This window comes from Ixodes scapularis, unplaced genomic scaffold, assembly GCF_016920785.2.
Source record: "Ixodes scapularis isolate PalLabHiFi unplaced genomic scaffold, ASM1692078v2 PGA_scaffold6__148_contigs__length_123643588, whole genome shotgun sequence".
Lineage (NCBI taxonomy): Eukaryota > Metazoa > Arthropoda > Arachnida > Ixodida > Ixodidae > Ixodes > Ixodes scapularis.
Window position 1 is genome coordinate 42,284,620 of NW_024609881.1, and position 14,057 is coordinate 42,298,676.

The 14,057-nt window shown below is 42.2% G+C and overlaps 1 protein-coding gene across 1 annotated transcript in view; it reads left to right on the plus strand.

Moving 5' to 3' along the window:
• Positions 1–14,057, plus strand: part of LOC8037160 (MAM and LDL-receptor class A domain-containing protein 1-like) — a 233,604-nt gene that overhangs the window by 165,176 nt on the left and 54,371 nt on the right. Inside the window, exons 46-48 of the mRNA XM_040210516.3 lie at positions 2,207–2,355; positions 5,621–5,705; positions 9,066–9,221. Of these exons, the coding sequence (XP_040066450.1) occupies positions 2,207–2,355; positions 5,621–5,705; positions 9,066–9,221 (390 nt within the window). The remainder of the gene's footprint in view (positions 1–2,206; positions 2,356–5,620; positions 5,706–9,065; positions 9,222–14,057) is intronic.

Sequence of the window (14,057 nt, forward strand, 5' to 3'; positions counted from 1 at the left end):
AGACAGGTGGAAGAAATGAACGAAATCAGGCACTGACTTATAAGTTACAACTGTAGTCCACAGAAAAAAACACGCGTAACGACAGAACCAGAAACAATGAGTTACGCCTTTGTTATGGACCAATCCTGGCTCATCGCCACAGATTTGAGTGCGCTCTGCCGTTTACTCGCACCAACGTCATGACGCAGCACGGAAACTGGAGGAAGAAAGATGTTTCGGAGGCATCCTTCACTTCCTAAATCGAGGAAGGGCTGTAAACCAGTCCACCACTAACTGCATGATCCGAATACACGAGAAAACTCAATGTGAAGCGTCTGATTCATAACATCAGAATAGCAATTTTGGGAATGGTATTTAAAGCCAGTTATTTGTATTAATGGAATTAGCTTTGGAGGCTTTTGGAGCGCGTTACTTCTCATGGCATTCTACTTAGGCATGGCACGATGCTGGTGTCGCGTCGCAGAAAAGACGGCGTCAGCGGCGTCGTGACGGGAAAATCCTTATTGGTCGCTAGGGTCATGCCATCACACCCACATTACCTCGCGTGGGGAATATGAAGCAACCCACAACACCCACGTAAAACGTGACGTCATGCGTGGAATGAAATTGCTTAAAATATGACTGACTTTATGAATTAATTGAATGGCCTCAAAGAAAGAAATTGTTTAATTTTAGGCAGGATTCGAACTCACGACGGCTTCGACTGCGAGTTAGACATGCTACTGGCTAGGCCACGCGGACACGCTTGCGCTGCTGGGGAACGAGCGGGAATCTATATACAGCATTTATCTCTCTGAAGAGGCGAATCTTAAGCGTCCTCCAAGTTTACTGTCACTAAATATAAAATTTTCTTGAGGAAACGGAAAATGAAGGCGATGCTAACATTCGAATTTTCCCGCCACCTCCATAGAGTAACGTCGCATGCTGTATATCTGACGGTCGAGAAGGCATTTTAAAACACAGTATTTTTGCGTTTTTGTTTTGTTAACGTGAACTTCCTCAGTAGTTATTTCAGGCCGTCAAACTTGTAACACGTCGGAAAGAAGCTGTACTGTCCCCAGTTTGCAACATTTGACGTCACGTTTTCAGCATTGTCAGTGAGACATCTCATTTATTCAGGCCAAATGAGAAACCTCGGTGCGTGCGGGGAAAAAAATATTGCAACTTGTAATGTGGTGTGCCATTTCACTTCTATATACGTTTTTTTTTTTTTTTATCTTTACAGAATTGTTTAAAAAAGTCGTGAAAGTTACATTTATGCGGTTTGTGCCGGTGAGTTAAACGGCCAGGTGGACGATATGTGTCTGGCTAATCTTTCTGAGAAGTCGGCTATTTAATAAAATTAATTAATTAAGGTTTTAATTAGTAAAAATAAACATAAGGTTCCAACTAGAAAGTTACTGGACGTCATTGAAAATCACTAAATCAAATTTTTTTTAGAACGACTTGAAGCTCGTGGGGCATTTGGGAGCGCACCAAATTTACCACTTGTGCAGCAGGCGCAAAGCTAGGAGTGGCTAAATAGGGAAGATTGCGCCTGCTGCACGAGTGGTAACTTTGGGTTGTCCTCCGAGTTTCCTACGAGATTCAACTCCTTTTTAAAAGGAGTGGATTTAGTGGTTTTCGATGACGTTCAGTAAGTTTGTAGCTAGAACCATTTGTATAAATTCACTAAATGAAAAGTCATCTAAATAATCTTAAATAATTATTCGAGTAATTCCGAAGATTAGCCACCCAAAAAATATCCCCCTGGCCGTATGCCACCTGCACAATCCTCATAAGTGTAACTTACATGGCTTTTATCAAACACATCTGTTAAGCTGGAAAAAAATTATATATAAAGGCGTAAAGCGTGAAGACTTTGGCGAATTGGTTTCGCATATTTAATAAGTGAAAACTGCGTGAACAAGACGAAGGACAAAATGAGATGTAGACAGACAGATTGCTGTTTGTTTTCGTCTCCTCTCGTCCTTCGTCTTGTTGGCGCTGTTTCTAATTCTTGAATGTAAAGGCGTCATTCAGTTATTGCAGGATACCATACGTACACATCTGTTTATGGACACATTTATAGCACGTTTCACTATGGGAACTTTTTTTTTAATTGGAATAAAGAAATAATATATGTAAATTGAAATTTCTGCAGAAAGGTATATATGAACTAAAAAGTGAAGGGTGTGTCGTTCTGAAGACTATATTTATTTCTTAGCCCCTGCGTGGCTGTGGTTCGGAGTGCAGCGAAGCACCGAGCATGGGGGTGTTTTCCGAAAGCGCTTCGCCTTGCTCAAGGGCAGCGAGAGTAGCCACACGTGGACCAAGATGACAGCCAAGGTTGGAAATTGGAATCCTGGATCCAGAGTAAGCTTTTTATGTAACTTTTAGATAAATTGACTTCTAAAAGGGTAGAACTAGTGTTAGAAACCTGTTTGTGTGTGAAACCATTTAGTAATTTAGATTTGTAAAATGTATCGTCTTATTGTATAAAGATATTGTTTTTTAACATTCTAGAAAGTATTTATCGCACAACCTGAATTCTCCAGCTCGAAAAGGTTATGTTTTTAGAAAAACAAAATTAGAAGCAAGGCGAAGTTAATGCACCTGCATATTTTTCATTTTGTACTGGTGTGTTTCTATACGATCGTTTCAGCATAGACATTATTTTATAAAAAAATCTAATGCAATAGAAATTAGACACCTTCCAACAATGCCTAGAACATTATTACCTTAATTTAGTTATTCGCATTACTTTCAAACACTTAGTGCACGTGTCTGGCAAACTCTCTTAACCTAATAACCTTCATGCTATTGTGCTATTTGATATACATCTAAGATCGCAAAACAAAATGCATTGAAACTATGAATAGAAATAAAGGATTTCACGCGCGTAAATAATACAATTCACAGTTCTTTCGTATTCTTCTGTATACATCATTGCTGTTCCCAGAAACCGGTGCCTACTTTTTTCAATAAAACTTAAATCTTTGATTGTGTCTCATGCTGACGCACATGTAAACACCTTTCAAAAACCTTCACTTACGTCTTATATCCACGTGCTCTGTGGCTACGTGTACATGGGTGCGACAGCAGCGCATCGGATCCAGTTAGCGAATCGGATCCACTTCAACCACTACGTTTACATGGATTCAGGCCGACCAGTAGCGGCACCTCGTGTCGAATGATCCCAACGCAAACCTCGTGACCTTCAGATTGTTTCCGAGGTGTTCGGTTTGCCTAGCGTCATGCAAAGCAAATCTCCCGTAATCCCTCGCTCGAGCACTCAATGCGATCCGGTAGCGTATACATGTATAGTCTCGATTCGGATTGAACACCTCAGACCACCCCGTCCCAGAGGATTGGATCTGATCCAATCCGATCCGATCCGAGTTGTTTACATGAACCGATTCAATTCTTTGACTGAATCCGATGCGCTGCAGTCGCATCCATGTGAAACGTAGCGTGTGACTCTCCTGGGACTCTCCTGGGACATACGGATATAGGAACAAATAAATAAAGAAATACGCGTATAAAGCTTCGCGTATCCTTGGTTGTTTGGAAAGTAATTTAAAATCCACACCGCCTCCCGATCGCAGCCTAATAAACCTATATATTCTTGAGGTGACCATATGCCTCTACAATACGCGCTCATCATTAGCGTGTATGTGGCAAAACACTCCAAACCCCGAAAAACGTCATTAAAAAAACACAAAAAAAACAGCTCCCAGCATTATGGAAGGCCCAATTGCCTATGCAGTTTATAAGGAAGTGGTGAGCACACATTGGCCGTGGGCACTTTTTTTTTTTTCGGGGAGGGGGGGGGGGGGGAACCGATAATACAACAGAAGTTTATTTATTTCCTCACCCTAATTAATGAATGCGAAGTGAACTCGAATCCGACACAGCCGCCCCCAATGGCATCGTGGAATGCTGATTTTATATTGTGAAACACCTTAATTGCGCACGACATAAAAGCTAAGGATGACATTTCCCTTTTAGCTCCTCTTGCAGGAAGCAAAACTTCGAAGTACCTAGGTTTTCAATGCTAGAACTCGCTCTAAAATCGATCAACAAATTCGGGGCCTACACGTAACTGTGGGAGTTTCCTCAAGAGGGTATTTAAGGGTTGGAATTTACCTTGTCAAATTTCAAGGTGAAGCTCACTTCCCCTGCCAATAGACCAAAGCCCCTTGATACGGTACAATGCGAACCCCGAAGAAGGTGACCCAATTAGTCGAGGGCAGAGCCCTGTTTTAAAAAACGTTTGGTCAAAGGGAGGCGCTGGCAGAACCAGGGCGCGCACCACACGCAGAAAGAGGGCTTGACATGCTCTCTTGGCCAACCAGAAGCCGACAAGAATCCTCTAGTGGTGGTAGCCAGAAACAGCTTTAATCATATGAATGAATATATTGTTTAATAAGTGCGTAATTGTTAAATGTAGAAACTCTTCCTTGTTGAAAATAGGGTGCAGGTGATGTTTCGATTATGATCGTGCAGAAAGATGTAAGGAACGAATGTTGCGCTCCAAGTTTTAGCTCGGACAGAGGGTGACCTCTCGGACTGCAGATTCCCCGCCCTCGGTGTCTGGCATACGGGTAATGTCAATCGTTCCGCCAGTTCCGCTCTTCCACCATTATCTTTAATGACCGCGATTGAAACATCTCGTGAACAATATTTTCAATCACCGAGGGTTACTCCGACGCCCTCATCAATTTCGTTTCTCGCGCACCGCCAGTGTTATTTCCGGCTCCTAATTGGCCACATTCAAATATGTGGAGACACCCTGGAACAGACCCAGCCCCCTTTCGGCAAATGGCCCCTCCGCATTTGTCTCCTATACTTCCCAATGAATGCCCAAACTCTCTGCATATACGGCTCTGGTCGAGGGCTATGGACGTGGCGCCGTCTCCTGATAGGCGCGGAGAGCAGTCGACACGCTCGACCGAACCCACACGACGCCGTCGTCTGCTTGCTGGGATGGCATCGCACACACATGCGTTTGATTTCGACCGAGCAAGTTATGCAGCCTCGTACTCCTTTGTAACAAAAGAACACAGCGGCACGCTGGCGCTATCTATTAAAAAGACCTGGAAGTGCATTTAGCTAGAATGAAGCGTTTACAGTACTTGCGAAATTAAACGTACATACTATGTTTGAGAAATGGTCGTTGATAAAATTGTCGAACGTTTTTCAAGCCCACTGCGAAAGAAATTATGCCCAAAATAATAGGATATATTAGGGAAGCCTAATTGTTCCCGGACATGGATGGCGCCAGTGATTTCTCTCGTCGTTGTTATTTTTATAGTAAGCTACCTATCCATAGCTTAATTTATTTACATTTTAGGTTATTAGATCCTATATAAGTGGGCATGCAGTAATTGTGTAATATACAAACATAGCATAAATAGTACCAAAACGAATAATAAAAACGCAAAAGTATTTGATGTAGTAGGTGGTAAGTGTTCCCCACATTTCGAAATATAAGATATTGTGTCTATGGAATCTGGTTGATTCTTCCAATTTTTGATAGAAAACCGCAAGGAAGGAAGTTTAAACCCAATGGTCTCGGGAATTCATGAAAGTAGTTTGGAATTGTTTGGTTTAACATACACTGTTGACTTTTTTTCAGTTTTACTTCATGACCGATGGAACACACACCAGTATCGACGCCATTGAATACCGCGGCTGCCATCCTGACAGAAGCAGCGACTCCTGTAAGTTATAGTAACGATTTTCTTATTTGCTAGACACATCCATACCACATTGTTTGCTTTTGAGATTAAGCATACATGTTTACCCAGTAACTTCTTAAATCGCTAGGCGACGATCTCAGTTGTGAGTGGGCGCTCTTTCCTTCCTGTTATCCTTCCTTCCTTACCATGATTGCGCTGTTTAATTGAACATGCAAGGTGCCCATAAAAAAAAGAAAAAACACCTACACACACTGTTTTTTTTTACCACAAATATAAACTCATTGACGAATGGTTATACTCCGAAAAACGTGTAGCGCTAGCAGACCGGATGAATAGTCAAGGTTTCAAAGCTGTCCGTTGGCTACTTCCTGATATAAAAGCGCTTTTCGAAACTTCCTGATAAAAAAACGACGGTTACCAAGGCACACAAATACGTTTGGATAAATGGCGTCACCTTCTGGGAATCGACCCATTTTCCCCATTGAAAGTCCATTGAAAGTTTCTTGAAATCTCTTCCAACTCTTCAAATTAAGGAATCGGTTTGCACCGTACCTTTGCCATGTGGTCCGAACGGCTTGCGCTACAGTTGGGTTGAGAGTGAGTATTGGGTAATGTGTCTTTCATTTTTGTTGGAAGAAAAATTATATATTGTTTTTGGGATGCACTTTTTGATATCTAAAAAAAATATAGCTTGACCATTTGGTTTTTCTGAAACTGTGCGCTCACTTCTCTAATAATAATATAAATAAATTACTTCTATCCCGGCATCTCTCCTTGTTTCTGATTCACATCTAGTCTTACCCTCCCCTACCCCCCCCCCCGACTCTAAGATCGGATAGAGCAAATCAAACAACGTAGAAATTGCATCGTCACGGTGCTCTTCCCATTTCTGCGTTTGCTATAAAACCTGGCGAACTGATCACACACGGCGAATGATCCGCGAACCGGTGTTACCTTCTCCATGTGATTGGTTTAGCCAGTAAACACACAAAGATGTGAAGCGCCGTGACAATTCAATTTTGGTGTTGCTCGATCGGATCCATTGGTTTGTAGCTTCGGCTGCAGTCGGACTAAAATTAAAACCGAGAATAACTCTTCTTTTTTGTTTAAATAGTTCTGGTAGTGTTGTCATCGTCCTGTGCTTCGGAGGGTTACAGTTTGTTCCATATGACAAAGAAGCCTATAATCGACTAGTCATGGCTTTGCATCTCACGGTACTGCACTTTAACAATTTCTTTTCATTTTCTAAATTTATTTTGGTATTAACTACCGCTAGATATGACACAAAATAAAAAAATAATCCTTCATAGCACGCATATATATGTATAGCTATCCAGCTGTTGGTGCGTTTTCTCTATCTAAGCGTCTTTATAATTTATTTTAGATATTTCGATGGGCATGAATATTTTTCTAGAGTAGTGGCTTCAGTATGTTACATAATTTAGTATTTGTTGTCATGAATACCAATCTAATTTGATAAGCTTCACCCGTAACTAAAGAGAGCTGAGAGGAACATCTGATTAACTAAAACCCTGAGATTATGGAGTACGACGACTAAGAACGGGAGGAAGAAGAAGCGTCTTTGGCGTCTTTTTTCCTAGTCTCAACGTTTCACTTCATCATGTTCAATCATCTCCAGTTCGTTTGCACCCTAACATTCTGCTTGTCGACATCGCTTTGGTGGTTGGATCGACGCAGCAAAGCTACAAGAAAAAACAAAAGACTCCTACAAGAATCTTTTAACGAGTGTCTTGCTTGGAGCATTTATGAAGATTAAACCCATGGGGGAATTGCCAAAAGCATATTGTGAACAACAATGCTTACTCAAAGAGCTAATTCTTTCCCCTTTAGCAATCAGCTTGGACTGCTTGGAAGATGAACAAGTGAAGAAATGAATTCACCAACCTTATTTAAGACCTAAAAAATTATACAAAAATATCCAGATCCCCTCAACTGTTAAATAATAAAGAATTAATATAATTAAAAGTGGTCCCATCTGTAAGGTGACGACTCTAGTAGTATCTCCGAGCAAGTTTGTATCCAGGAGAAAAGGGTGCCGGACCGCCACCAAAACCTTCACAAGCAAAAAAAAAAAAAACATTTGTCGGCTGTTTATTAAGTTGATGTTGTTCACGTGGCATCATCAGCGTGAACTTCGTCACATGACGCCGGGAAGCCACGTTGTCACTTTACGCTTTGTTATGCGACGTAACATCACGTGACATCTTGACGACACACGGCACCGTGACGAGATATGCTTGGATGGTTAACGTCACATTCTTGGTCGTGTGGTTGGTGGAATGTCACGTAGTCACACAACACCAACCACTTTAACGGGACAAATTCAAAGGCGTCACGCGATTCGACATTACTCACTGGTGTCACGCACTATGGCTTTCAATATGGGCTGAAATTATCCTTCAGACTTCTTTAGCGTGCCTGCTTGTTTTGTTTTAAGAGACCTGTGGTCCAAACTAGGAAGGTAATGCCTAGTTGAGCTCCTGCATTCGGCACTTTCACAAATTGAGAGATAATAGAGGTTGTGGGGGCCGGAGACGCAGAAATAGACCGGATCGGGAGTTTGAGGTAACATTCATTGCGATAATACAGGATGTTCACGAAAAAAAAAAACAAAAAAAAAAACGTGATTTACGGTTTAGGTAAATAAACTCTGCGTGGCAGAAAGATAAAACTAAGCGATAAAGTGATGCTAGAGGTTGGGATAAGACACCAAAGCTTTACATGATATTAATTGGATCAAAATATAATTGAGAGAAAATAAATTTTCCTTTGAGCTGGCGTCCACCTAAGCCTAATGTCGAAACGAGAAATGACATATGCGCACCTGTTACATCTGTTTCAATAAAAAAATGTTGGTAAAAGAAACAAAAAAACAAACAAAGCCCTCCCTCTTTCTTGGTGACTAGTGATTTTCACTGATATAAATCCCACGAGGGCCCACAGTGTCGAGCTCTGTTTTTACAATATTGGGCAGACGTGGGTGGATGATGGCTTATAGGTGCTTTAATTTATTTTCAATTATTTTTTTATCCAGGTAACGTGATTGTCTCAAACTCTCGTGTTTTATACCAACCGCTAGCGTCGCATTCTCGAGCTTTTTTGAGATTTTTTGGATGCATAGTTTATTTATTCGGCCCTGAAAAACACCGTTCTGGCTTCTCCGGCACCTCATGTGTACATCATGTCACACCATGACGTCACGCTATCACACGATTGCATGTCCTTGTCACGTTAACCTGGGTATCTCTATTCTATACAATCTGGGTATTTCTAGTCTATACGCAGAGTCAATATGAACTGCATTTCTTTTTAAATTTGGCAATATTTGGGTTTTTGACCTGTGTATGTTTCCTTCACCAGACGAGGACCACTTATTGGTCAGCTGTTCCTTTGAGCTCGAAGACAAGTGTGGGTGGTTCCCGGAGAATCAAGTGACCGAGCTTGACTGGGTCAAGTACACTGGTGGGAAACCCATCCGCAGCTGGCAACCTCCTTCCGTAGATGTGGGTCACTCAGGTACAGTTTATTCTTATATTGAAGAAGTATACAAGATAAGAGTTTAAGAATACGAAATACAAAATTCAAATGTATGAAAGTTGTACACTTTAAATTTTTTCGTATACACATAAAGTTAAAGTGGAGCAAAAACGAGAGGGTTTCGGAATTCTCCTTTTATGTCTCCAAGCTTACAAGTGGACTTTAAGAAATATAATTAGCCACAAACCATCCGAAATTACTCATTGTTTATATGCAGAAGGGGTTGCTTTAAGTCAAATTAAGTTTTAAAACGGCATAAAACGTGGTTGCAGTTATCTGCTAAGATATTAATTTAATCCTTAACATAGCACAACTTAACAGCGAAGCTGTTTATGGCTAGAGTTCCGTGAATTTTTCTTGTGCGTAACCAAAAATTCTACACTCGCACTGCCACACGCGCACGCCTTCTCTGTATAAAAGATCCAAAGTAAATAACCAAAATAAAGCGTTGACGAACGCGCGTGAATAAGCAATTTGTTTTAGGCATTTGCTTTAGAAAAGTTATTGTTGAGGCCAGCACGTGCGGCGCGTGCAACGCGAATGATGTTGATGCTAAGGTAATTTTGTAATAAGTATATTCAGTAGATCAGTTATCACTAAGCACCTTTATCATGATCAGTAGACTCTCAGGTAGATATTAAAGGTTTCTCAAAGATTTGCCGCTGTGCGACCTGCGCCGGCCATGTCTACGCTCGCACCGCCCTCTCGTTGTCGTCATTCGAAGTGCTTGCGTACCTAGTTTTCTTTCCATGTCCTTTCCCGGGGTGGCGGCCCCGTCGCGCGTGTCTAGTTTCCTCCGGTTCCTCAGGGTGCGTGTTGTCGTGTGCTAAACGGATTGGCTGGTCATTCACCTTCACAGAGTGGAATGGCTCATGACTTGTTTAGAGATATTAAAATTTTAAACAAACTTTTACAAACCAAGACACGTACAACGATTTACGACACAAACGCCAGTGGTTTCAGCTGCGGCCACATGTAGGATTGATTTGACCAATGGGCGTGGAGAGGCAGCCAGGGAGCCTTGCTGTGTTAGTGAAACTGTCTGTATGATTTTAATCCGAACAGATTTATTTAAAGAAATCGTGCACGGTACACCAATTTCGGGCTGAGTAGGTGAGCCATACGGCCGGGGGACATGTTATAAGGCAGGAGTCGACAATGTGTTGCAGGGACAGGCTGAGTTTTCACGGAGCTGACAAGAATGGGGCAAACGGCAAGTCGGAAAGAGTGAGGGCGAGAGGGGGGGGAAGAAGGAGGCAGGTGAAGAAACGGCACGAAGAATGTAATGTCATCATCTGTACAAGTATGGGTACGCCGGGCAAGGCTAATTGGATGTGATCATTGTTCCTGTCTAAACACATTTGAGGTCGAAACTTCTGTGTGGTCTTTGGGTTTGTGTGAAAAAGCGGCCGGGGACAAAAAGGGGCCAGGGGGCTCTTCTGGTGTCGTTCCGGTGGCCGCATGTATTTTCTTCGCCGGTAACAATCGGACTTCGGGCCGCGGGTTGCTACCCAACGTATGTTCATTTTTTTTCCTACTTTTTTATAATGCTCTATAGCTTTTGTGAATAAATATTTAGTTCTTGGACCCTTACATCCACTCCCTTCGTGAAGGCTGCCATGTTTGGGGCTTTGGTGATTTTCTTAGCCCACCGTCCCTGGCGGCGCGGCGTCCCCTTGCATGCACTAGACACTTGGCTTACTCGGAATCTCGCGCTTCAGCTTTCTTGTTCACCTTCGGCGTTTCGAGCACGCGGTTTCGAAACGATGACGTATACAACATCGCTACCTTTGTCAGAGTCTTCAACACTAGTCGCATAAGCAATGCTAGTGATTGTTGTGAAGAGATGACGGAAGCTGATCTTTTTTACCTAAACCCCTTGGCGACCATCTCCACCGTCGGAGACGCAGTCGTCACAGACGAACTCGCAGTCGTCTTCAACGATCTCACACAAACGAGTTTTCGACTGTAGAATGGTCCTCACACAAAATCATCGAATCCGAAAAAGTTCAAGCATCGCGCGCGAAATTACGTTCCCTTGCCTCACGTCGAGTAGAACAATTGGGAACTTGTTTTTTCGCGCGTACATTCCGACATCCCACCGCAAAAAAACTTCGCGACATTTCGAACTGCTTTTGCGTTGGGAGCTACGCAAGCGTTCTTTTGACACCCAACGCATGGGATCGGAAAGGAAACCGGCGAGCAGAGGGCGAAGTACCGAGCGTAGCTTAGCGAGCTGACCTTGCGCAGGTTAACGTCCGGCTGAAAGTCAAATAACCATGTGGCACGAGTGATAGCAATTAGCGTTTGGGTATCCCAGTAAAGTGAGTGCTTGCGCTCGCACCCTACCGAATTTTCGCAAACATGGCGTCATGCGTGAACCTAGGAGAAAGCGTTCAAATGCGCGATCATATACACGTTGTTTATTCCCACCATGGTGAGACTAACTCGGGCAGTGATATCAGAATTCTGCCTGTGTTACCTGGTGGCCGAACCAAAATGATGAACATTCGTAAATTGATTACTGAGCTCTTACAGTCTCAAGACATTGCGTACGTTCTAAGTAGCTTATGTGCATTTAATTTCAAGAGTAATCTACCTCATCAAGCGTCGTGTCCTAACCTAGTTAAGTTCCTATATTATGAAAAAAAGATACTCCAATTATGAACTTGCTGAACGTCACAGAACTTTACTAAATCAATAAAATACAGATAAGCCTCTAGCACCTGGAATTCACAGGTTTGCGCTAAAGTAATAATTTCCACATCAGCCGCGTTTTTGCAGCGCCAGCCTTGCGCCTGGTGCACGTGTGGCAACCTTCGTGCAATCCCACGTTTCCCACTTACTTTCAGCAGATCGAAAATGTATTTGTTTAGGGTATTTTGATGACGCTAAGCGAGTTTTTATTTGAAACCATATATTCATTTTCCCAAATTGTTCGGCTATCATGTCTATTAGCTCCCCTTGTATGTGCACCTCTGAGTATAATTCATATGCGGAGGTCGGATTTGTGCACCCGTCACGGCGTTTTTTTTTTAATATTGGTTTGAATTAACATAATAATGTTGCGCTCGGAATTACCTTAATTTTACGTTTTCTTTAAAGCTAGTTTTAATTATGAAATACCAAATATTCTGTAGAAGAAGATAAGCCCGGTAGCTGTAAATATTTGTCAAGTCTGGATTCCTACTTTATTCTCTAGAGCTTTAAGAAATAATCTGTAGCAAGCAAACAATCTACAAAACAAATTTTTAGATTATTTTCTCTCTTGTCTTTCTTTTCTTCCTTAGTCTTCCTTGGTGAGGATGCCCATTTTTGTAAGGCTCTCCGGAATTTTATTGTGTCTTGTTAAAACAGAGTTCCTTTTCTCAATAATATCGTAGTGCTCATTTTTACCAAATGGGTGACATAAACGCATATTTATAATACGAGGGAAGGGTTACCTTCTGTTCTTCTGCCAACTAATCTAGTCACTAAAGGGGTCAGGCTTTTTTGGCTATGGGTACGATTCCTCACACGCGTCTCCTCGAGGGGTATGTTTAGAGTCCTAGACCGCCCGTGCATCGAAGGTGGTCCCGGGATGTAAACAAATCCCGTCATAGTGGCCAGCGTGCCTTGCTGTCGGACGTCGCAGTACAGGTGATTGGTCGTAGACATTCCAGAAGAAAACAAATGGGGCAAATGAATCTGTCGCTATCAACGTGCCCTCCCAACTTGTTGATGCAAAAGATTTCGTATAGTGTCGAGCTAAAAGCAAGCTGCAGCGCAACAAGCGACTGCCGCGTTCACCTCAGCAACAATATGACTCGTTTATGAGGTCATTGGACGAAAATAGAGGAACCGCATTTAAGGACCGTGTAAATACACCACTCAGCTGTAGGCGCGCTGAAGGCAGCATACTGTAGTGATGCCATTGCCGTGTCATTTGTACCAAACAGCTCGAAAGTGCGCGGGTTGTTCCCATAGCCTAATTTTACTTTAAAAATACCCAGAGCATGCTGCAATGCAAGATCGTAGGGATAGGCTCGTGCGAGTCTTCGGATAGGTCAATTATAGCCCCAAATAACGTATTAATCGGTTTGATTTCGTTTTAAACACTGAAAGCGCTCGTAGGTGTCGCAAAAAGTATCATGTGTTGTGGTTTGTTCCGGCGAATTAGCATCGCTGAGTGCGCTTTACACGGCGAATTCCTGTTCCGTAGTGAAGCGACACAAAGAGAATAGGCATCGCGATTTTGCGCGTCTTGCAGCGCACACGCATCGCACCAGCGTACTACGGGGAAAGCATTGATCCAACGCGAGCCGTGACATAAGTTTTGAATAAAAATATTGCCTGTATACATAAAATACTGCAATATTCTCGCCGTATATCTTTTTTGCGACTCAAGATTTAGCAAGGATGCTTCGGCATTGCAGAAATATTTATGCTGTCTCCTCTGTAGGTTTATAATTTTCCGAACTCTTTTGTTTATTTTAACTTTTGTACATGTGTAAGGAAATAAGAACCAAATTAACGGGAGCAGTGGATAGAAGTTCGACAAAAACGCCAGCAATTTAGGCGGCATTCGGATGCCTCTTTTTGTTGTGAGGGTCTACAAATAAAATGCAGTTTGCGTTCATAATCAAATAACAAAGGCTTTGGTTCCACCAATATGATGAATTGCAGTCTTTTTAAGGCCTCTTTGACTTTAAGGAAACGTATATGTAGTTGGTTAAATTGATTGTATTCAAACATTAATTTAGGGTCAATTTGTACCTAAAATAACCATACGCAGTAGTTCGTCCTGTCATTCATAATTCATACTGTTACAGTGCC